This window comes from Typopeltis vanoorti, chromosome 8 (genome assembly GCF_054136105.1).
Source record: "Typopeltis vanoorti isolate ZY-2024b chromosome 8, IOZ_Tvanoo_1.0, whole genome shotgun sequence".
Classification (NCBI taxonomy): Eukaryota; Metazoa; Arthropoda; class Arachnida; order Uropygi; family Thelyphonidae; genus Typopeltis; species Typopeltis vanoorti.
The window spans coordinates 68073645-68096117 of NC_143556.1; the positions used below are offsets into that span (position 1 = coordinate 68073645).

At 35.5% G+C, this 22473-nt stretch overlaps 1 protein-coding gene across 4 annotated transcripts in view; it reads left to right on the forward strand.

The window, feature by feature from the left end:
• Positions 1–8642: 8642 nt before the first annotated feature.
• LOC150104072 (CUGBP Elav-like family member 1) overlaps positions 8643–22473 on the forward strand; it is a 579257-nt gene continuing 565426 nt past the window's right edge. For 3 of the 4 annotated variants that reach the window (XM_090397270.1, XM_090397273.1, XM_090397272.1), the window contains exon 1: positions 8643–8765. In XM_090397270.1, the coding sequence (XP_090253396.1) occupies positions 8746–8765 (20 nt within the window). In that variant the 5' untranslated portion in view covers positions 8643–8745. Of the gene's footprint in view, positions 9116–22473 lie in introns of all 4 variants that reach the window. The other variant, XM_090397271.1, reaches the window with a different exon arrangement.

A 22473-nucleotide genomic window follows, 5' to 3' on the forward strand; every position in this document is an offset into this window, starting at 1 on the left:
TGAGACAGTTGTAAGTATCCTCCGGTGATGAGTCTTCGGACTCCTTGGAGGTATCAGGAATAATAATAATAATAATAATAATAATACTTGAGAATTTCTGGTCGAATCTCATCTACTCCAACTGCTTTTCCATATTTCAGACTTTTGATGGCTTTTTCTCTTTCAAGTATGGATATGTATTCCTAATAACATTCCTGGTCAGATTTTTTTATTACTGTGTTTCATAGCTTCTAGTTTCATTTAACAATTTTTCAAAGAAATTACTCCATACTTCAAGGATATCTTTTTCTCTAGTTTTCATATAACATTTTTTATCCCTAATACTTTCTACATCACTATTTCCTCCGTTTTTGAGTTTCTTCAACAATCTACAGAATATCTTGCTACCTTGTTGACATTTATTTTCTATGTTCTTACCAAAATCTTCACATGACTTTTGTTCAGCTAGTTTTACACAGTGTTTAGTTTTCTTACATTTGTCTCTGTATACTCTAAGAGCACAAGCTGACTTATTTTCCAGGAACTTTTGATATGCTTTCTTCTTTTCCTTCACTGCTGTTTAACTTCCTGTGTCCACCATGGAGTTCTGATTTATCTATCCTTGCAGATAACCTGACCACATGCCTCTCTGGCTGAATCAATCAATGTTTTCTTAAGGTTTGCCACTGAATCTCCACGGTTTGGTTCTTGTTTTCAAACAGTCGTTTTTTTTTCAATCATGTTTGTGTATTTTAGTGCGCATTTCACATCTGAGAGCTGCTCAACTTTAAATCACTTTAAAACTTTCTTACATGTCCTTCTTTTCAATATGACATTCAATTTTATCCTGCTCAAGACTAAAAAGTGATCACTTCCAATTTCAAATCCTCTGTACACTCTAGTGTCCTGCACCAGAGAGAAAATATCACTATCAACAATAACATAGTCAATGAGACTTTTCTTATTCCTTGCTTCTTCTCTCCATGGGAATTGGTGCACATTTTTATGTTGGAACATGGTGTTAGTAATAATCAGTACAGTTCCTGAGCATAAATCCAACAGGTATTTGCCATTATTATTAGCTTTGTTCTTTTCTGCAAATTTTCCCAAAATATTTTTGTATATGTGACAATCATTTCTTACTCTGCTATTTAGATCCCAAACAAGGACCAACATTTCATTGTGTCAGTTGCTTTATCTATAGCCTCAAAAATTCCTCCACTTCTACCATAGTATTACCTTCTGTGGGACCATAGGCACAAATAAGTCTCATTATCCAGTGTACCCCATTTTGATATTTGCCTACAACAATCTACTCGAAATACATCACATTCAAGAGATTAGCATCGTATTTAGTGTTGAGTACTATAGCTACTCCTTTTCGGATGTTATTGCTTGCATATAACATTTTGTATTTATTACTCAGAAATATCTCACCAGTTTTTGTCTTTTTGGTTTCAGTCACCACAATTATATCGATCTGGTACTTATCCATTTCCTCAGCTAGCTCCATTTATTTGCCACTCATGCTTCTTATGTTGATATTAACTATCATGAACTCTATGATACGGGTTTGTGGTGTCTTTCAGGATTTTTTCCAGTAGCTGACTTTTTGCTCTTTGTCCTGGCTCGCTAGCAAAAACAACAGACGCCTTCTTTATCCGGACGACGCAGGCATGAAATTCTGTCATGTTTTAACATAATTTTATATTGTGGTTTAACCAATAAGTATATAATTTGGTCGGCTACATCCAAAATTCCCAGCCCATCCTTGCTTGTTCAGTATCCAGGTAGATACCTAGCATGGTGCACCGCGTGAAGGTGAGGATTGGACATTGAGTCAAAAGCCCTGGTCGTTTCTCCACATTCCTTTAATGGCTGTGTGGAACTCTCCTCTCAGTTATACAGCTTTGACTTTTCACCCCCTTGTTATTTGTAAATGATGCAAAAATAGGAAGCACAAAATTCTAATGTGCTATTGTTTCAAGAGAATTTGAATTGGTTGATGCTTTGGACTAAAGAACGGGGATATCATTTAATTTTTAGTTTTACACTTTGGTCAGCAAGATGGAATGAGGCTTGCCATTTTGGAGAAACGTTTGCTTTAGAATGTGTAGGAAGCAATTGATCTGGAAATCTTCGTGGTACGGAAGGTAAGTTGGGGGAACACACCCTCGTGTGGTTCCTCATCCTAACACCATATTTTTGTCTGAAACAATTTGGGTTCTACGGTCAATCTTCTTTAGTTTGCAGGACAAAAATCCCGAGTTTCGCCGAGTAAATCCCTCTTGCCTGTGCCAGATATCGACTCCCATGTTTACACGAATTTAATCTGCACCGCTGATTTTACTTTACCAAAAAAGAAATTAGAAGTTTCGCATATGACTCACGAACGAAAAAATGTTTACACACGTTCACATGGGGGCGATAGTGACTAGCTCCCTGCATTAACAGCATGCTCTCCCTATCAGCCACTATAATGCAGACGCAAGAAAAACAAATGGTTTTATTGTATCACTGAATAAGGTACAGAGACATTTGCAGTCTGTGTAATATATTTTTCAACAAATAGTGCAATTAGAGGCAATTGGGAAATAACGGCCCTAACTAATGAACCGCATTCCACTCTCACAGAATCTATGCTGTATAGACTTATGTTGCATCGGTAAACATGGTATCTAACTATAAACTATTGTGAAATTTTTCAGTACATGAAATAAGTGTTTGCTTGATTGCATTTGATTTTCCATGTCATTAAGACAGATCACAAAGGCTAACTTTAAATAATATTTCAACACAAATTACAACATGCCATATAATGTGTGTGAGAGTCTGCTTGCTAGTTCGACACAGAAGCGGCATGCAAACAAGCAGCAATAAAATCGAACCAAGTGGTTTGAAACTCTTTGTGAGTTGACCCCGCCTACGCAACACTGAAGCGGTACACAAACGGTAATGAGAATTTCGTTGGAACGGTAAACGGGCAAAACACCACTTCCTTGTGAACGTGTTAATACTAAGAAATATATAGTGAATATTGTTATGACAATTTCAAATATTATGGAATTCGACTGAAGAAAATTAGCATTTAAACTTAACAGTTGTTGGCTTGCCCTTTTTGTTGGGTCGTGCGATGTTTTGTTAATTCCGCACCAATCATATGCACGTCTTCATAACTGCTCTATCTCTACTGGCCTACCATTGCTGTCTCTTTCGCGCCCTGCTTTCACTTATCATTAGTCATTGGTGAAGGATTGTTCATTACGTATATCAAATCTTGTAAATTACTGGTGATTTTTGCTTGACATAATGGAAAAGAAGATGACGCAATTTGGGTAGATGATTTTGACATTGCACACAAGGAAACCGCTCTCGAGGCCGGAAGTTGCGACATCGAATAGGAGATTCTTGGGAAGTCATACCCGTTTTCAATTTTTTTCCCGAAAACTTTAGTTTCCAAAAATCCCCCCATTTATCTCGCACCAAATTTTTTAGCTTTAGTGTGTGTGAAAAAAAAGTGTGGGAGTTATATTCTATTATATGTTGGTCGATCGGTAGAGCCCCTTCTACTAATGGCTCACGCAAAAAGTTAAGAAAGTTCGAGTGCAGTTCATTTGCGTACCCAGGGAAGGGGACAATGAACTGCACTGTCTTCCAAAAAGAAACAAAGGAAAAAAACACTAGAAAAATTTCCAAAAATCTTTTCCTTATTAAAATTCTTTTTTTAATTTATGTTTTTTTATGTCTTCTATTTCTAAGCTACTTATGAATTAGCGGTCACATAAGGTGGGAATACCCTATAGCTGTCCGGAATCCTGGTCGCTGTGAACGCAAGGTGAACGAAGTAGTGCTCGGGCTCTACATCGTTTGACTGAGTCGGGCTAGAGGAGATCACGGGTATCATGTATTGGCGATCACTGCAGATGCTCAGTCATAGCTCGTATGCAATGCGTAGTGTGTATTCTCAAATTGTCTACTCAACTCGCCCCCCCCCCGAAGATTAAATCACGAATGCTCTCCCCCAAGATTAAATCTTGAGTGCTCAGTCCTCCTCCAAGAGATTAAATCCTGAGTGCGCCACTGATGCAGTTAGTAGTTGGAAGTGGATCGTTCTATTCTGTTGGAACACTCTCCCTCGATGAGTCTTTGGACTCCCTGGAGGTGTCACATAATAATAATAAATACAGCACTCCGGAAGTGGTCGAAGAAATACTTAGAAAAAGTTCTAGTTGGAGACAAGAATCGAGTTTAAATCGCTCTTTCTCCTGGTCATTCATAGCACTATGAACACACACACACACACGACACTTCCACTGAGCTACAATTTGAAAGAAATATTATTAGACAAAAATCGAAGTATATTATATTTATAAAACGCGAAATGTTTAAACACAGTTAATAAGCATTTCTCATTGTCCTTTAATTTGATAGTCCCATATGGCCTGTCTAGAATATTTGACCAAATCTTGTTTGTGATTCGCGTACGTTCTTTATTGTGCAACAAAAATATGGACTGCGTTTCACATGTCATAGTATTATTCTCGAACGTCATGACCAAAGAGAGAGCTCTTTGTCGGATTCCAGTCGCTGACTATATAAACTTTTCCTATGCTTTTGGTCAGTCATTTAAGTAGTTAGAAAATCTCTAGATCTCAAGAAAATCTCTTTAGAAAATCTCAAGAAAGTTAGAAAAACTCCCCCCATGTCAAGAAAATCTACCGTATAACTCACATTATTACAAACATTAATACCAGTGTTAAAATTTAGGCTCATAATATTGTGGCAGTTGTGAGCTGTCTCTACTGGAAAATTTTGATTTGTTGGTATTTCTGGGCACGTTATCAATAAATGCTTGGAGGATATTAACTGCCTGTCTAGTACTCTTCAAATGTTAGGTAGGATTAAAGGAGCATAAAAAGGTGTTAGAGGATATATTTATAATTATTGTTGTTGTTGTTTTGTCCTGTTGGCATATCACTCATAGTGAGCATCTCCTTTTAAACTGAAACCTGAGTAATTTCGGTATTTTAAAATGCATATTATTATTATTACTATTATCTGAGACTGTCCAGAGAGTCAAGGACTCATCCAGGGAAGCCACCAATCACCCAAACGAGCTGTCATGCCCTCTTCGATTAATTCCCACTAGATGCACTCACTACCCCTAAAGGCAAATTATTTCATTAACTCACTTCTCTATGAGACAAAAACCTTCTTACTTCTTTTTTCATTGCAAACATCTTTCATGGATGCTCCCACATTCTCTCCCGACCTTCCATATAACGAAAGTTTCATCAGATGATATCCTTTAATACCCATTCAGAAGTTTATAGACTTCTGTCCGAACACCTGTCATTCTCCTGTTAACCAGTCTGTAATCTATATACTCGCAATCTAAAATCCCATAATCTGGATATAATCTCTGTAACTGTTCTTTGTACCTTGTGCACATCATTTTTATCCCCTTGGAACCCGGGAGACCAAACATGAGAACAATAATCCAGGTACTGTCTGACGAAAGCCTTATAAAGAGACAGAATGACTTCTCATCGTTACATGTCAAGGTTTGCTTCGCTATCATCTTCGGAGTTGTATTTTCAACTTTTGCTATTCGACCTTTGAAGTTCAATTTCCTGTCCACCATTAAGCCAAGATCTTATAGCATTACCTTGTAATATAATATGTCGCTGGAAATCAAATTACTTTAAAGTGCATAACTTTACAATTTCTAGCATTTAACTGACAGTCATTTTCGTTTGTCGAAATTTCCAGCCTACTGAAATAATTTTGTAAGCGCTTGATATCGGTAGCACCCTTATTTGACCTGTTTATCTTCGCGCCATTGGCAAACAATTGCACATCTTCTGTTAAAGCCTTCCTAATGTCATTGATGAACGATTGAACAACAATGGCCTAAGGACTGAACCCTGAGGTTCACAACTAGTCACCCTAAATCTGGCAGATTCACACCCACCATATACAACTTTTTGATATCTGTCTGTCAACCATACACTGATCCAAGTCTAGAGTTTATATTAAAATCCCATTTTCTCCAGTTTATTCAACAGCGTCTCGTGTGGTATCCTATCAAATGCGTTTGTAAAATTTCAATATTATCATAGTATATCCATTCCCTTTATCTAATTCGGCCATAACATTGTTATAAAATATGAAGAAATTGTTAAAACATGATCTTTCTTTAATAAACCCATGCTGTTCCATGCATAGTATAGCTTGTTTGCCTACCCATTTCTGTATGCAAGTGCTTACCAACTTCTCTAAAATTTTCACTACCACACCAGAGATATTTATAGATACAATGATACAATCAACAATGAAGATGAACTACAAAAATCATTATGGAGTCTAAATAATCTGATAAAAACATATGGTATGGAAATATCAACAGACAAAACAAAAGTCATGGCCTTCAAAGGTGCTAATCCAATAAGAAGCAAAATAGTAATAAACAACAAAATAATAGAGCAAGTAAATACATTCAAATATTTAGGTTGCACAATGTCATGTGAAAATGAAGCTGATATAGAACCAAAGATATCAAACTTTTTAAAAATAACAGGCATTATAAATAAAATTTTTAAACCCAATTATGTACAAAAACACACACGAATAAGAATCTACAATACTGTAGCTAAACCAACCTTACTTTATGGCAGTGAGATATGGACAATAAAAAAAAGCAGATGAAAGAAGAATTGAATCATCCGAAATGAAATTTTGCGCAGAACTGAAGAATTACAACCTCCCTAAATGAAACAGTTATTGCTATAGAGAAAAATGGAAAGAATACATACTAAGAATGAATAGAAACAGAATACCTAAACAAATTCTAAATTACCACCCAAAAGGTACTCGATGCAGAGGAAGACCCTTAAAAAAGATGGAACTGAGTCCGGAACAGGCCACTTGGCCTATAAGCCTGGAAAGGAAGAAGAAGAAGAAGAAGAAGAAGACAATGATACTATCATACATTCCTTCCATTACTGTTATATTATTATTATTATTATTATTATTATTATGCGACACCTCCAAGGCGTCCAAAGTCTCATCGTCGAGGGAGGGCACCCTCTCTGTCTACACCACTCAATCCATGAACTACAGCGAATCACAACTACCATCATCATCATTGACACCAACGCCATCTACTGCCCACCAACTCCATCATAGTATTTTCACAGACTATCACAAACATCCATGACGACGACGGGATTCAGACTCACATCCTTTTAGCTGGAGAATGGATATGCAACCACTTGGCAACTAGGCCAGCATCATTCCTTATCTGAAGACTCCAGTTTTGCAAACATGAGAAATGCCTAGCCAATTCGGTTGAACATTCCTTTAGCATATGTGCTCATATTCCATCTATCCTCATTGACAAATTCTTCTCCACGTGATGCAACAGCTGTTCAATCGCATTTCATGCACATCTAATTCTTCATCCAATGGAGCAGTAGCACTGTGCACGATGTTGCATACACCTGGTTGATATTATTATTATTATTATTATTATTATTATTATTATTATTATTATTATTATTATTATTATTATTATTATTATTCCTGATACCTCCAAGGAGTCCGAAGACTCATCGCGGGAGGACATCTTCAACTGTCTTATATATCTTAACAAAGTGGGTACTCATTAATGGAACAATTTCATTAGCTTCTGACACTAGTGTACCATCTGCATTCAGTAAAATTATGCTTCCACATTGTTTCTTTCTTTTGTTTGTGGCTTAATGATAAAATTCGTTTGAATGGCCTTTAGCCTGCATAGGCAATTTCTTTTCATACTCTACATTTCATACATCCTACGTTTCGTACTTTACATATGAAATCATCTTACATATATAACGTTCATTTCTCAGTCATCTGGATACATGTTTAATGCAGCAGGCTTTAATGCAAATGGTGTCTTGGATAAATCTATCAACGAATACGGTTCGTATTCATTCTATTGCTATACTATCGGAAGGTTAATTGACTTCAATTTACATATTCATGTAATTATTTACATACGAACACGGCTAAGCAATATTGTTTTGTTCTAAATCAGATCGGTTGCAAAATCAATTTGCATTCTCAAGTAGTACGATATCAACATTCCTTAAGTTGACTCCCCCCCCCCCTTTTTTTTCCCAGATAACTGTGGTCACAGTAAGTTGTGATTACTATTTGAAACTAGTATCTGGTAACTGATCCTGGCCATCTTTGAACATGACGATAGCAAATGTTCGCAGATTGCCTTTCTAACAGCAGTTGCATTTATTATTATTATTATTACGGGCTGTCAAGGAGTCCTCAGACTAATCCGGGGGGGAAGTCCTAAACATCGTGTCAAGAACTATTCAACATTAGCGCAGTATCTACCATACTTTGAACTCATTCAGTCATGGAACCCACAACCGACTGTGGCAACCTGTTCCACTCATTCATTACTCTCCAAACAAAAAAACCTGCGAATTATCTCTCATTTCTCTGTCCTTCTTGAATTTGTTTGATTTCCATTCATAAAAATAAGTTTTTCATATTCCTAGTTTAAAAAAAATAAATAAAACAAAAGGAAAGAGAAACTACAACAATTACAATAATCTTGGTGACGACAATAATCCTCTTGTTGCGTCCTCTATCGGTTTCCTCTTACGGTATTTTCTCTATTTTCTTCCGAATTGCGTTTTTTCGAATATTTCGACTTGTCCATGTGTGTGTTTGTGATTGTATTGTAACGTCCGTGTTGTTTATATGTCGTCATCGTGTCCTAGGTAAGATAAAGCCTTTCATTTTTTGGCAAAGTAAGCTATAAGTTTTAACGTTCTTATAAGCGTATATATGCGAGTGATTTGAGGTGGCAATTTGTTGGTTTGGCTGAACATCGAGGTCATGTTCTATGTTTCAAAAACATTTCTTGGATTTCATAGTTAAAGCTATTTTTTCTTGTGTATACAATTTAAAAGCTTTGTCGTTTTCAGTTTGTTGTCATTAAGTGTATTTAGGTAAAAGGCATGTTCTTGAATAGTGATTAGCGGAAAGTGCTTGTCGTTGTATGAACGTGACGTTGTTGATATTTGGATAAGCCAGATGGCAGAGGCATAATTCAAGAGATCGAAATTAGGTGAGGGGGGTTTATGTTTTAAAGTTATATTTCTGCTGTTAAAATGAATAATGTAATGTAATGTTAGAAATATAAATTAACGTGCATGCTAATTTTTGTTTTGCTTGTCTGTTTCTCACTTCATAATTTAGTTTGTTTTGTAACTCTTTAGAACTCATAAGAATATGAAACGTATATTTATAAAGTTTTATTTATTCATTATTTGAAATTATCATATATCTTGTCAACGTCATAGTAACTTATGTAAGGTAATGCTGATCCAGCATTGTTCCAGCAGAGTGAAGGACAACTTTTCATCTATAGATTCTGGTGTTGTTTGGGAATGAAGTGCCAAAGAGAAAAGCTCTATGATACAAGTTTGTTGAAACATGCTTGTCACTGCTTATTTCACTTAAGAGTGACTGTTTTTCCACATTGAAGAGCATTGACAAGACACTGTTTTCGAGTTTTTTAAAATTTAGTTTTATGTATTTCATCAGCATTATCTTATGCAAATATTTTCACACTGTTTGTTTGGGTGTACATAAAGCGAAGAAATTAAAAGTGATGACATTAATAGTCTTAATAAATGCTATCCAAGGAAAGTGTTATATTCTACTAATGATTTTTATTACTTGAAGCGAATCACAAAATCGAAGAGGAAGTATACATAAAGGATTAGAGACAACATTTCAAGCTTGTATATCATTAATTCAAAATGATGATTCCCATTAAACAGTGTGAACTAAACTGATTTTAAAAAAGGAATCTTAAAGTGGTGAGGAAAACATAAGACATAGAGCAGAACCATTATATGTTGAAAAAGGACTGCTTTCATAATGATAAATAAATTGAGAGATTTTTAGAAATGACATCTGTTAAAGCATCAGTAAATAAATATCCCAAATTGAGATGAGATTATAGACTAGTTTCATAATGACAGATTTGAAATGTTTAAAGTTGATGCCTTTCAGTAAAAAAAATAAATAAAATAATAATAATAAATACATAAAATAAAAATAAATTACTGAATTTGGAGAATGCTGGACTATTAGTATTTCAACTGTAATGAGCTTAATTTTGCTAAATTAAATTCACTAGTAGTGTCAGTAGTAAAATCAAGATAACAGATATATGCTTATTAATTAAGAGCATGAGGATCAAAGAACTTGTATATTTTATGAATATTTTAAGAACTTGTGTATTAGTTGCACCCATAAGATGCTCCTCTTATTTTCTTGTTGGAACAAAACATCTTTTGCATATGTACATCAGTTTAACTATGGTCCTTGTTGAAAGATTAACAGATTTATAGAGATTTACAGCAGAGAAGGGGGGGGGATTTACCTCACCCAGAATAGAGTATTATTATTTCCAAGTCTCTGCAGAGTTATAAAGACTGATCTTATCAGAAATACATTGCTGATTGTTATGATAGTTGACAGAGTATCATTTGTAAATAAAATCCTTTTATAAATTAAAATACGTATGTTCATTAAATGTTTTGTATGAATTTTTTTTTTTTTTGGTTTCATAAACTAATCACATTCAAAAAATGAATTTACACTCAATGTTTATGAATTATTGTATTTATTTAGTTTTTGTTTCCCCCCCCCCCCTTACTGATAATGATAACCCACCATAATGTTAAATAACTGCAGTGGACAGTACCCTTCCATTTTCACTTACAAGTGAAGTAGTCCAAATTAATTACAAGTTTATAGTTTGATAAGTCAGAAGAAAAATCACAAAGGAAAGCTGATAAAAAAGATGGGGAACTGCCCAAACTAATTGTTCTGAAGGGCACAAGTCAGAAATCTCGCTCTTGCAATTGGGATTTCTCGAAGATGTAGAATTGTCTATGAAAATAAACAATGACTTATGCAACAACTTTATAAGTCAGGCTGCCCTATACCAGTCAGCCTAGACAGAGAAGAATATTAGTCTTGTGGTCATTAATAATTATGTACAGCTGAAGTGGTTTTTGCAAAGTAAATTCTTTCATTTTAATATCATTCTAGTTAGTGGCATTTCTCTAGCATCATGATTTGGGTTTTCATAACATCTCTAATTGTACACCTGGGGAAATGGGAGCTGAAAGATTCTGTAGCTTTATGAAAAGTTTGATAATGTTCATATTTCAGAGAAGAATAGTTACTTTTCTTTGCATGTGTGATAACATTTTTTTCTCAAGGAAGGCAAGAATCTAATGTCCACCTAAAATAATTAGGAGGTGGAAGTTTAGATTGAAATAAGATAAAAACACACGTACTAATCATAGTATTGACTATTTAATTCGTAAATATTTCATCCCAAGTATCTTGGGACATCATCAGTACAGTAGTTCAAACAGTACTAGGAATAACATATAGTTAGGGCACATGAATACCATGGAATCTCAAAATGTGTGCAGTAACTTGTTATAGAAGTAAATTAAATATAACTGGGGAAAAAAAAAAATATATATATATATATATAAAGGTTATTTTACACAATTTTGTATGACAATTTCCCATACTTTAGGAATAGTAAGAACGTCGTTGCGGTTTAAATTTGATCTGACTATTTAATTCGTAAATATTTCATCCCAAGTATCTTGGGACATCATCAGTACAGTAGTTCAAACAAAAGAAACAAAAGACCAAATTTAAACTGCAACAACGTTCTTACTATTCCTAAAGTATGTGAAATTGTCATACAAAAATTGTGTAAAATAATCTTTATATATGTATATATATGTGTGTGTGTGTAAAATAATCTTTTTATATATATATAATTTTTTTTTTTTTTTTTTTTTTTTTTCCAGTTATATTTAATTTACTTCCATAACACGTTACTGCATACTGCACACATATTGAGATTCCATGGTAATCATGTGCCCTAACTGTATGTTATTCCGGTATTGTTTGAACTATTGTACTGATGATGTCCCAAGATACTTGGGATGAAATATTTGTGAATTAAATAGTCATTACTGTGGTTAATATGTGTGTTTTTAGTGATGAAAATTCACCACAGGTTTCATTATATAAAAACAAATAAGATAGTTACTTTGGAGTGATAACCATGTAAAATCCATCAGCATAAGAACACGTTTTAATAGTACAGAAGTTTAATTAAAGGTAAAAATTAGTCATGAGAGTGCTAAATTAAATGCTCTTGTACTGTTAGGATCCTATATATGTATATATAGACACACCCACAGATTGAAAAAAAAAATTAAGAAAAACAATTTTTAATGATAATTTCCTATATTTTTGGTTAGATGTTTGGATGATGAATTAATACCCCAGGATCAGACTCACCTTGGAAATAGACTCGAGCAAAACTTCATTTTTCTGAATGTCTTTATAAATTTAGAAGAAAATGATTCATTCACTAATTGTGTCTACTGCACATCTACTTTCTATGGCTGTTATATCTATCAGAACATCATCATCATCGTGCAGTCCATAGCAGATATACAGTATTATCAAATCAGTACTATCAAGAGCCCATATAATCTGCCCTTCAGTATTCTTTTCAACAAGAAAACGTTCCCGAAATGGCTACAACTTAAGAATTATAGAGTAAATTATGAATTCTTTTTCTCCCATTTGTACAAAAAGAAATTATTATTGCGTGATACCTCCAGGGAGTCCAAAGACTCATCGAGGGAGGGCACCTGCTCTACAACTCTCCACCAACTACAACTAACTGCAACTACACCAACATCATCTACCACCACCACCGGTAGTTGCAAATGTAGACATGTTAAATAAGCACTGTTGGATGAGCATTGTGTGCACTAGTGTGTACTTCCCACGATGAGGCTAATTCCATGGAGGTCAGATGTTAATAATAATCTTTTTGAAGAAAGTACTGAAATTTTTCATCTTAAAAATCTCACCCTCGATGAACTTTCTATGCCATGAATATGGAAAATTGTCATTAAAAATTTAATTTTGTAAGTGTGTGTGTGTATGGAGAGTGGTGAGTGATTGGAATGCATTGCCTGAGAGTGTGGTGAGTGCAGAGACACTGAATGCATTAAAGTTGAGGTACGATGAGCTGTGCATGTGAGAGTGGAACCTCCCACGATGAGTCTCTTTGACTCAATGGGAGTGTGTTGACAATAATAATAATACACATACACACACAGGACTCAACTAAACCTCTCACCAAAAGGGGAGTAGATGCAGACTAGACAAAATCAAATATTTTTTATTTAATAAAAAAAATCACTTTACAGAACTTGACTAAGGTAGTTTCTTGTCTCTGGAATGTAGAGTATGAAGAAAAGTTCAGAAGATGTAATTTGCAGTTTAGTGGATAGGAAGAAGAGGGTTGGTATGATAGAGATGTACAAGTTGGTAATGGTTGTTATTGGATTAATGTTGAAATTTTTCATAAAATGGTGGGAGATGGTTGGAGAATGAGAGGTCATCCCTGGAAGCTGTATAAGGAGAGCATGATCAAGGGAGCAAGAAGCAGGTTTTTTGCTTGGAGAGTTGTGATTGATTGGAATGCATTATCCGAGAGTGTGGTGTTGTCTGCAGAGAATTTTAATGTATTCAAGGCACAGTATGGTGAGCTTATGACAAAGAGACTTCCTGCAATGAGTTTGACTCCATGGGGGGGGGGTCTTGAGATAATATAATAATAATCTCTCTAAATACTTTCATACACAGATGATGCCCTATCCTTTCTATTCCTCTAATATGACTGGCAGTTATGAACCTCTCCCTCACTTTTTTTTTTGGGTGTGTGTGTGGGGGGGGGGGGGAAGGCTAGTTTAGAGCTACCCTTAGAGAGATAGCAGTTTGTGTATTAATGGTAATTCCCTATATGAGAGGTTGTTCACCCTAAAGTATATTAGTTCTTCCAAGCAGATGTTTTCTGATCTTCTGGTCTGTCCATAATAGGCTAAATGCATGAATGGATCCAGGTTTTATTTTTTTTTCTCTCTTTTTTGGATATACAGAATAGTGATTTTATTACTCTCATCCATTTGGAGAGAATTAAGTATTTTGCTAATTATGGGAGATGCAATTGCAGTTGTTAGATAAGGTGTGACATAAGTTCATCTGTGAGGAATGCCTCATTGGAAGTGATTGATGGTTCTCATATTAATAATTCCATATTGCTGGGGAGAGATGATGGAAAGGTGTTTTAAATATATCTTTCTGTATGAGTAAGTTTTTTGTGTACTGTAAAAGAAAGGTTACCGTTGGAAAGATGTGTTGAGGTATCTAGAAGGGTTAAACCTTTCTAGATACCTCAACACATCTAGGTTTAGCTTCTTAACACATCTAGGTTAAGCTAATCTCGTGTATTAATTTTAATGGTATAGATGGACTATACATGGACTGATAAAAAAAAAAAAAAGAAACTATTAACTTATTGCTGATATTTCACTGGTATTCTATCCAGCATCTTCGAACACAAAACCAGTTTGTCACAGTACGCAAGACAACAATGGGACTAGTTTGAACAATTGTAACGTACAACACAAACATTAAAATACTAATTAAGCGCCATCTATTTAGAGGGGGGGAAATAAAAAGAGAAAGCAGGTATTAATTTGGTCTTAAGATGACTGTCTTCCAAATCTAGATACCTCAACACATCTAGGTTTAGCTTCTTAACACATCTAGGTTAAGCTAATCTCGTTTATTAATTTTAATGGTATAGATGGACTATACATGGACTGATAAAAAAAAAAAAAAAGAAACTATTAACTTATTGCTGATATTTCACTGGTATTCTATCCAGCATCTTCGAACACAAAACCAGTTTGTCACAGTACGCAAGACAACAATGGGACTAGTTTGAACAATTGTAACGTACAACACAAACATTAAAATACTAATTAAGCGCCATCTATTTAGAGGGGGGGAAATAAAAAGAGAAAGCAGGTATTAATTTGGTCTTAAGATGACTGTCTTCCAAATCTTCGGCAAATTTATACAGCCATACTTGTTGAGGTTTGGAGTATGTTTCAAGGCTTCTGTTGATTCCAAGAAAAACCTCTCTGACTTATAAAAGCTTCTGTGCAGCACTTTTGCTTTCTTCCAATTGATCCTGTGTGCAGAAGTATCTAAAGCATAGTCTGCTAGACCTGACTTGCTATAGCAGTAGTGCTGGATGTATTTTTTATGTTCACTGAGGCAGATGTCCACAGTAGGCTCGATCACACGAACAGGGGGCTTCGCAGACTCCTGGATGTGATAAAGGAGAGATTCTGTCCTTGGGTGAATGGATGAGAGTTGCCAATTTCACATATAGTTTAAATACAGTGCGTAGTTAATGTTTATTAAGCACTCTAGATATCTTTTCAGATGTGCCTTTAATATATGGAATGGTGACAGTTTTGTTGTAGTCTTCTGTGGTAGACAGTGGGGGGGGATTTCTGGGGAGCATTTAATATTTTGTCTATCTTATGGGGCTTATAGCCATTGGCCAAGAAGGTGTAATGTGAGTGAGTGATTTCAGCAGTGAGAGCAATGTCATTGGAACAAATTGCTCTAGCTCTGTGGTTTAGTGTTTTTACGATACCATATTGTTGAGATGGGTGGTGTGATTGTTTCTGTAAATATCTTCCTGTATGTGTGGCTTTTCTATAAATCGAGAATGATAATGGAAGATGTGCGATTAATGTATCCAGGAAGGCCAGACAATCATTAGCTTCCAGTTCCATTGTAAAGTGGATTTTTGGGTGTTGGCTATTTAAATGTGCTAAGAATGTATCCAATGTGTCTGGGCCATGACTATGCTTTAGATACTCCTGCGCACAGGATCAATTGGAAGAAAGCAAAAGTGCTGCATAGAAGCTTTTATAAGTCAGAGAGGTTTTTCTTGGAATCAACAGAAGCCTTGAAACATACTTCAAATCTCAACAAGTATCGCTGTATAAATTTGCCAAAGATTTGGAAGACAGTCATCTTAAGACCAAATTAATACCGGCTTTCTCTTTTTATTCCCCCCCCCCTCAAAATAGATGGCGCTTAATTAGGATTTTAATGTTTGTGTTGTACGTTACAATTGTTCAAACTAGCCCCATTTGTTATACTGAATTGTTGTCGTCTTGCATACTGTGACAAACTGGTTTTGTGCTCTGAAGATGCTGGATAGAATACCAGTGAAATATCAGCAATAAGTTAATAAATAGTTATTTTTTTATCAATCCATGTTCTCATCTCTACCGTTAAAATTAATCAACATGTACAATGAACACATAAGCCTTCCCACATGTTCATTGCTAATCTCATTTTCATGGTGAAAGAGATTCTTGGACATTGACGGTTGAGATAGATGAGGAATATGTCTAGGCCCTAAGGGAAGTTGAGAAATAATACATTAATATATTTTAGTCAGATAGAATGTTTAAGTGGGAGCTGTGTCACATGTTTCAGATATTAAAATTGGCTAGAAAAGAAAACCATTCATTACATTACTCTCTGTATGTTTTCTTCTTAGAGAAGTAACCTGCATGAATGATGGGGGATCCATGATGTCTTGGGGGGCATGGGACCATTTTTTGGACATGTTAAGGTATCATTCAAGGAGGCTTTAATGAAGAGTAATCCACAAACTTAAATAATCCTTTTGGATCAGTAGTAGAGGCTGCTGGTTCTTCCTCTCATAGATTATCCAGGCAGCAAATTCTCTTGTTCTTCTCTCTGTCCATATTTTTTTATCATTAAAAATTCTATCCATTGTAAGTCATTTATCAAAAATTTAATTGTAAATAATTGTGATATTATGGGAGAGAATGAAGGTTTTTCACCCCCCCCACCCTATCTTTCTGTTATTGACTTGAAGAGATTTGTGACACACCAAACATCAGAAGCATTCAACTATTCCTTGTGCTTTTTTTTTATTCCATTAAGTGCTTAACATTAATTTGAATTATAAGTTTAAAAACAGTAATCCAACCTAGGAAATGATGCAGAGAAATCACAAAGATCATCTCACTTGCCATTCTTATAATGACAAACATGTGGATGAGAGTGGCTGTGTGAGGGTTCTTCCATGAGCATATCCACTGAATATTTTAAAAAAGCCACTATTGATGAAGACCTTGTCTGAAAACCAGGAGCAATCTCTTGAAAATAGTAACATGGAACGTCAGAACACTCTATGAGGCAGGCAAAGTGGTTTACTCGGGAGTAGAGTCCACAAGACGGCCTGTGACTAGTGGTGTGCCACAAGGATCTGTTCTTGGACCACTGCTGTTTAATTTGTTCATAAATGATATAGGAAATGATCTGAGAGGAACAGTTCATTTGTTTGCGGATGATGCGAAGTTGGGTAGGGCAATAGTGAATGCAGATGACGTCAAAATTTTGCAGGATGATTTGCATAGATTGGAGGTCTGGGCTAAGGAGAATGGATGTCAGTTTAATGTGGGAAAATGTAAGGTTATGCATTTTGGGGTGAAAAGATTGGCGGCAGTTTACTGCATTGGTGGAACCGTGCTCCAGGAAATTGATGAGGCAAGAGATTTAGGAGTGTTGGTAGATAAGGAATTGAAATTTAGGGGACACATTGCAAAAGTGACCAAAACAGCTCATCAAATCACTTGGTTGCTGAAGAAAATGATGACAAGCAGAGACAAACAGGTTATTGTTCCTCTGTATCGAGCCTTGATAAGACCCCATCTAGACTACTGTGCTCAGATTTGGTCACCTAGGTTTCTTCTTGATGGGGAGGAGGTGGAGAGGATCCAGAGGCGAGTGACCAAGATGATAGCAGGTCTGTGGAATGAACCGTATGAGAACAGGTTGAGGATTTGTGGGTTGCAAAAATTGGTTGATAGGCGGAGGAGGGGAGATATGATTGAGACATTCAAATTACTGAAGGGTTTCTATAAAATTAATTCAGAAGATATTTTTGAGAACAGGGCTGGTTGTGGGAGGACTAGGGGACATCCATGGAAACTGGGCAAAAGTGTGGTTAGTAAAGGTGTTAGAGCTGGGTTCTTTACTTTTAGAGTAGTGAATGAGTGGAATGCGCTCCCTGAGTCTGTGGTGGATGCTGTGACAGTGAATGAGTTTAAGGCGAGGTATGATAGATACTGTATGAATGTCGAATAGTTGTGATGAATATGATTTGGGGCCTCCCTCGATGAGTCCAATGACTCCCTGGAGTTGCCCGTAATAATAATAATAATAAACCTACTCCAGGAATTAGAAGTGATGAAGGCTGATATTGCAGATATCAGTGAAGTGAGGTGTACAGATTCAGGCATAATAAGAAGAAAAAATCACACTATAATCTACTCTGGCAGTGACTTACACCTTAATGGAGTAACGCTTGTCCTAAGTAATAGAATTGCAAAATCTCTACAGGAATATTGGCCCATAAATGACAGAATCATAACAACCAAAATAACTGCACAACCATTCAACCTGTATATTATCCAAGCATATGCACCAACCCAAGATCACCTAGACGAAGAGTTGGAACAATTTTATGAAGACATCCAAACTGCAATATCCAGTGCTAAGTCAGATGATGTTATTATACTGATGGGTGACCTAAATGCAAAAGTGGGCTCAGAAAAAATCTCATTTTGCATGGGAAACCAAGGGCTTGGAATCAGAAATGAAAGAGGTGAAAGATTAATTCAATTCTATGAAACCAATGACCTAATAATTGCCAACACACACTGTTTAAACATCCTTCCAGAAGACTATATACCTGGACAAGCCCTGGGGACATCTATAGAAACCAAATTGACTATATAATAATAAGCAAAAGATTCCAAAATGCAATAACACAAACAAAAACATATCCTGGAGCAGACATAGGATTGGACCACAACCCAGTAATTTCAAAAATCAAAATAAAACTTAAGATACCAAGCCAACCATTCATAAGAGAAACTTATAATTCAGACTCACTTAACAACCAAGAAGTTAAAGACTGCTTTATAAAAGAATTCACAAAATCCCTTAACAAGTCTGACACCACAACTCACACAGAAAATAGAATGCCAATTGATGAAATTAACATGAACTGGCAAACATTCAAGAATAGCATCAATGAAGCAGCCAAAAATACACTTCCACAATTAAAAAGGAAAAGGAATAAACCTTTGTAAAAATACTGACGTTGATGGAACAAAGAAAAAAGTTAAAGAAGAAACCTGAATATAAAAGCATGAATAAAGAAAAAAAAAGAATGCAGGAAAGCCAAAGAGGAATGGATTAAATATAAATGTATTGATGTAGAAAACTTTGATAGAAGACACAGAAGCAGAGAAATGCATGAAAAGATCAGAGAAATGACAAGCAGGACAAATACAGCAAACCATGCAAGTGTCATTAGAGACTCAAGAGACCATATTCTAATGGATAAAAAAAAGAAATCATGGAAAGATGGATTGAATACACAAGGAAATTATATGAACAACAAAGAAATGATATTCCTGAACAGACTGATTTAGAAGGACCATCCATTTTACTCTGTGAAGTTGAAAATGCCGTCAGAAAACTAAAACCCCATAAAGCTGCAGGAATAGATAACATCTTGGCAGAATGGTTGAGGGCTCGCAATGAAGGAGGAGTGAAATTTCTAACAAAATTATGCAATAAAATATACGAGACTGGATTTCTACCCAAAGATATTAATCACTCAATTTTCTTTCCAATTCCCCAAAAATGCTACAAGATGTGAAGAGTTCAGGACAATCAGCCTCATCAGTCAAGTATCAAAAGTCCTCCTATACGTTATTCTTGAAAGAAATAAAAGAAAAATAAACAGAAATAAATGATACACAAAGTGGCTTCAAGGAAAATGTAGGTACAAGAGAAGGTATTTTCAACGTCAGAACCATCATAGAAAGATATCTAGAAAAACAAAAAGATGTGTACCTCTGCTTCATAGATTACAAAAAGGCATTCGACAATGTCCAACATGAACAATTAATTGAAATCCTTTCAAAAATAGGCATGGATGGAAAAGGCATTAGGCTATTAACTAATCTTTACTGGGAACAGACTGCATCTTTGAGAATAAATAGAGAGACCTCAGAAGAATTCCCAGTTCAGAAAGGTGTGAGACAAGACTGTGTCTTTTCTCCGATTCTCTTTAACCTATACACAGAAGAAATATTTAAATATAATTAGTAACTTCAAAGGAATCACTGTAGGGGCAGAAATATTAATAACCTAAGATATGCAGATGACACGGTTCTTCTAGCTGAAAACAAACATGACCTCAAAACTCTTATAGATGAAACCCTCAAGTATAGCGAACAGTATGGCCTCAGTTTCAACTTTAAAAAGACAAAAATCATGATAATTTTAAGAGAAAAGAAAATACCAAAAATATGCATCTATATAAAAGGAAATAAATTAGAACAGGTGCAAAAATACATATACCTCAGACACTCGATCACAGAGAATGGCAGGACAGAAGATGAATTAGAAAAAGGATTGAAATCGCAAGGTCAACTTTCAACAGTATGAAAAATCTACTAACATCTAGAGAATTAAATCTGAAAACAAGACTAAGAATCTCCAAATGCTACATATGGTCTACATTATTATATGGAGTAGAGACGTGGACACTCTCCAATCTGAGTGTGAAAAAACTGGAGGCCTTTGAAATGTGGATGCTACGAAGAATTATGAAACTATCATGGAAAGAAAAAAAGACAAATGAAGAGGTACTAAAGATGGCAGGCGTCAACAGGAGCCTGTTGAAAGAAATTAAAAAGTGAAAAGTCAGATATTTTGGACGTATTCTAAGACATAACTGCCTACAAAGGACACTTCTCGAAGGAACTGTTGAGGGAAAGAGAGGAAGACAAAGACTGGAGTGGATGAAAAATATAGAAGACTGGACCTATCTCTCATATGAGGAATGCAGCAGAGAGGTGCAGAATAGGACATGGTGGAGACACATGGTAGTCAATCTCCTGGAGGGAGGGAGAACACACCTGACAGGATTGATGAAGAAATAGTGTTTCAAGAGTGGTTAAGATTATTTGGTATTTTGCTAAGCATGTGAACCATTTGTTTGTCGTTGATAGAAAATATCATGGCATTTCTGTTTTTACTTTTTCTTAATCTGTGCAGTTTTGGGAGGAGGTAAAAAAGTGAATCCAGTTAATGCTGTGGATATTACATTCTCCAAAGAAGATAACCTCACTATTATGAAAGTTAAACTGGAAGAAGTCACCATTTATAGAAATTAGAAAATTCAGATTGGTTGGTGCATGAAGACAGCAATAGGTAAAGAAAATGAATTTGATAGAATGGGGGCAGAGAGAGGGAAAGAGAGATTTTAATTTCAAGATCATAAAGACAAGAGACAGAGAGAGAAGATATGCAATAATGTTACCTTTTGAGACAAAAAGAGTCAAAAGAATTTTTAATTTGCTTGGCTGGCTGAGTGAATAGAAAATCTTGCTTCTCATAGGAAGGCTTATATGTTGGTTATACGTGATTATTAATTAATTTAAGAAATTCACAACATACTCTAGAATATAAATTAAACTTTAATATATGCATCTATATAAAAGGAAATAAATTAGAACAGGTGCAAAAATACATATACCTCGGACACTTGATCGCAGAGAATGGCAGGACAGAAGATGAAATTAGAAAAAGGATTGAAATTGAATAAGCAAATAGAAGAAATGAGTGGAAGGAGGGTAGTTATTATGGGAGATTTCAACTATGGTAACATTGATTGGAAGGAGGAGAGGACACATGAGAGGAAGGAATTGGATTTTATGCGGTTATTAAGGGATAACTATCTGCGACAGCATGTAATGGAAAATACTAAGGGTCAGAGAGTGTTTGACCTAGTAATTGCATCTGAGAATTTGGCTGTAACGAATATGACCACGTTGACACCAATTGGTGAGAGCGATCATAGGGGTCTTGACTTGGGAGGTGGCTGAAGGTGTGGAATTTACAATTAAGACAGGGTACATGTGGAATTATCGGGCTGGTAAGTATGACGAGATTGATTGGTACAGTGCCATGGCATGTAAAACTGCAAGGGCTAGAAGTTGACAGTGCATGCGAGGCGGTTAAAAAGTGTTTGCATGAAGCAATGGCTGACTGTATACCTAGAGTCCGAATAATAAATCAAGTAGGAGTTAATGGATGAATAACACCATTAAGCTTGAGCTGCAAAAAAAGAAACAACTATGGAGGGAATTTAAGGAGAAAGGTGACTGGCAGACACATTAACAGTATAAAGCCCAGGCCAGAAGGGTAACGAGTGTGGTAAGAAAAGCAAAAGAGGATTACGAAAGAACATTGGCCATGCAGGCTAAAGACAATCCTAAACAGTTTTTTCGCTATGTTGCAAGTAGAAGAAAAAATGTATATGGCAGAATGATTTTAAAGAATGCCGATGGTAGGAGGTAAATGAAT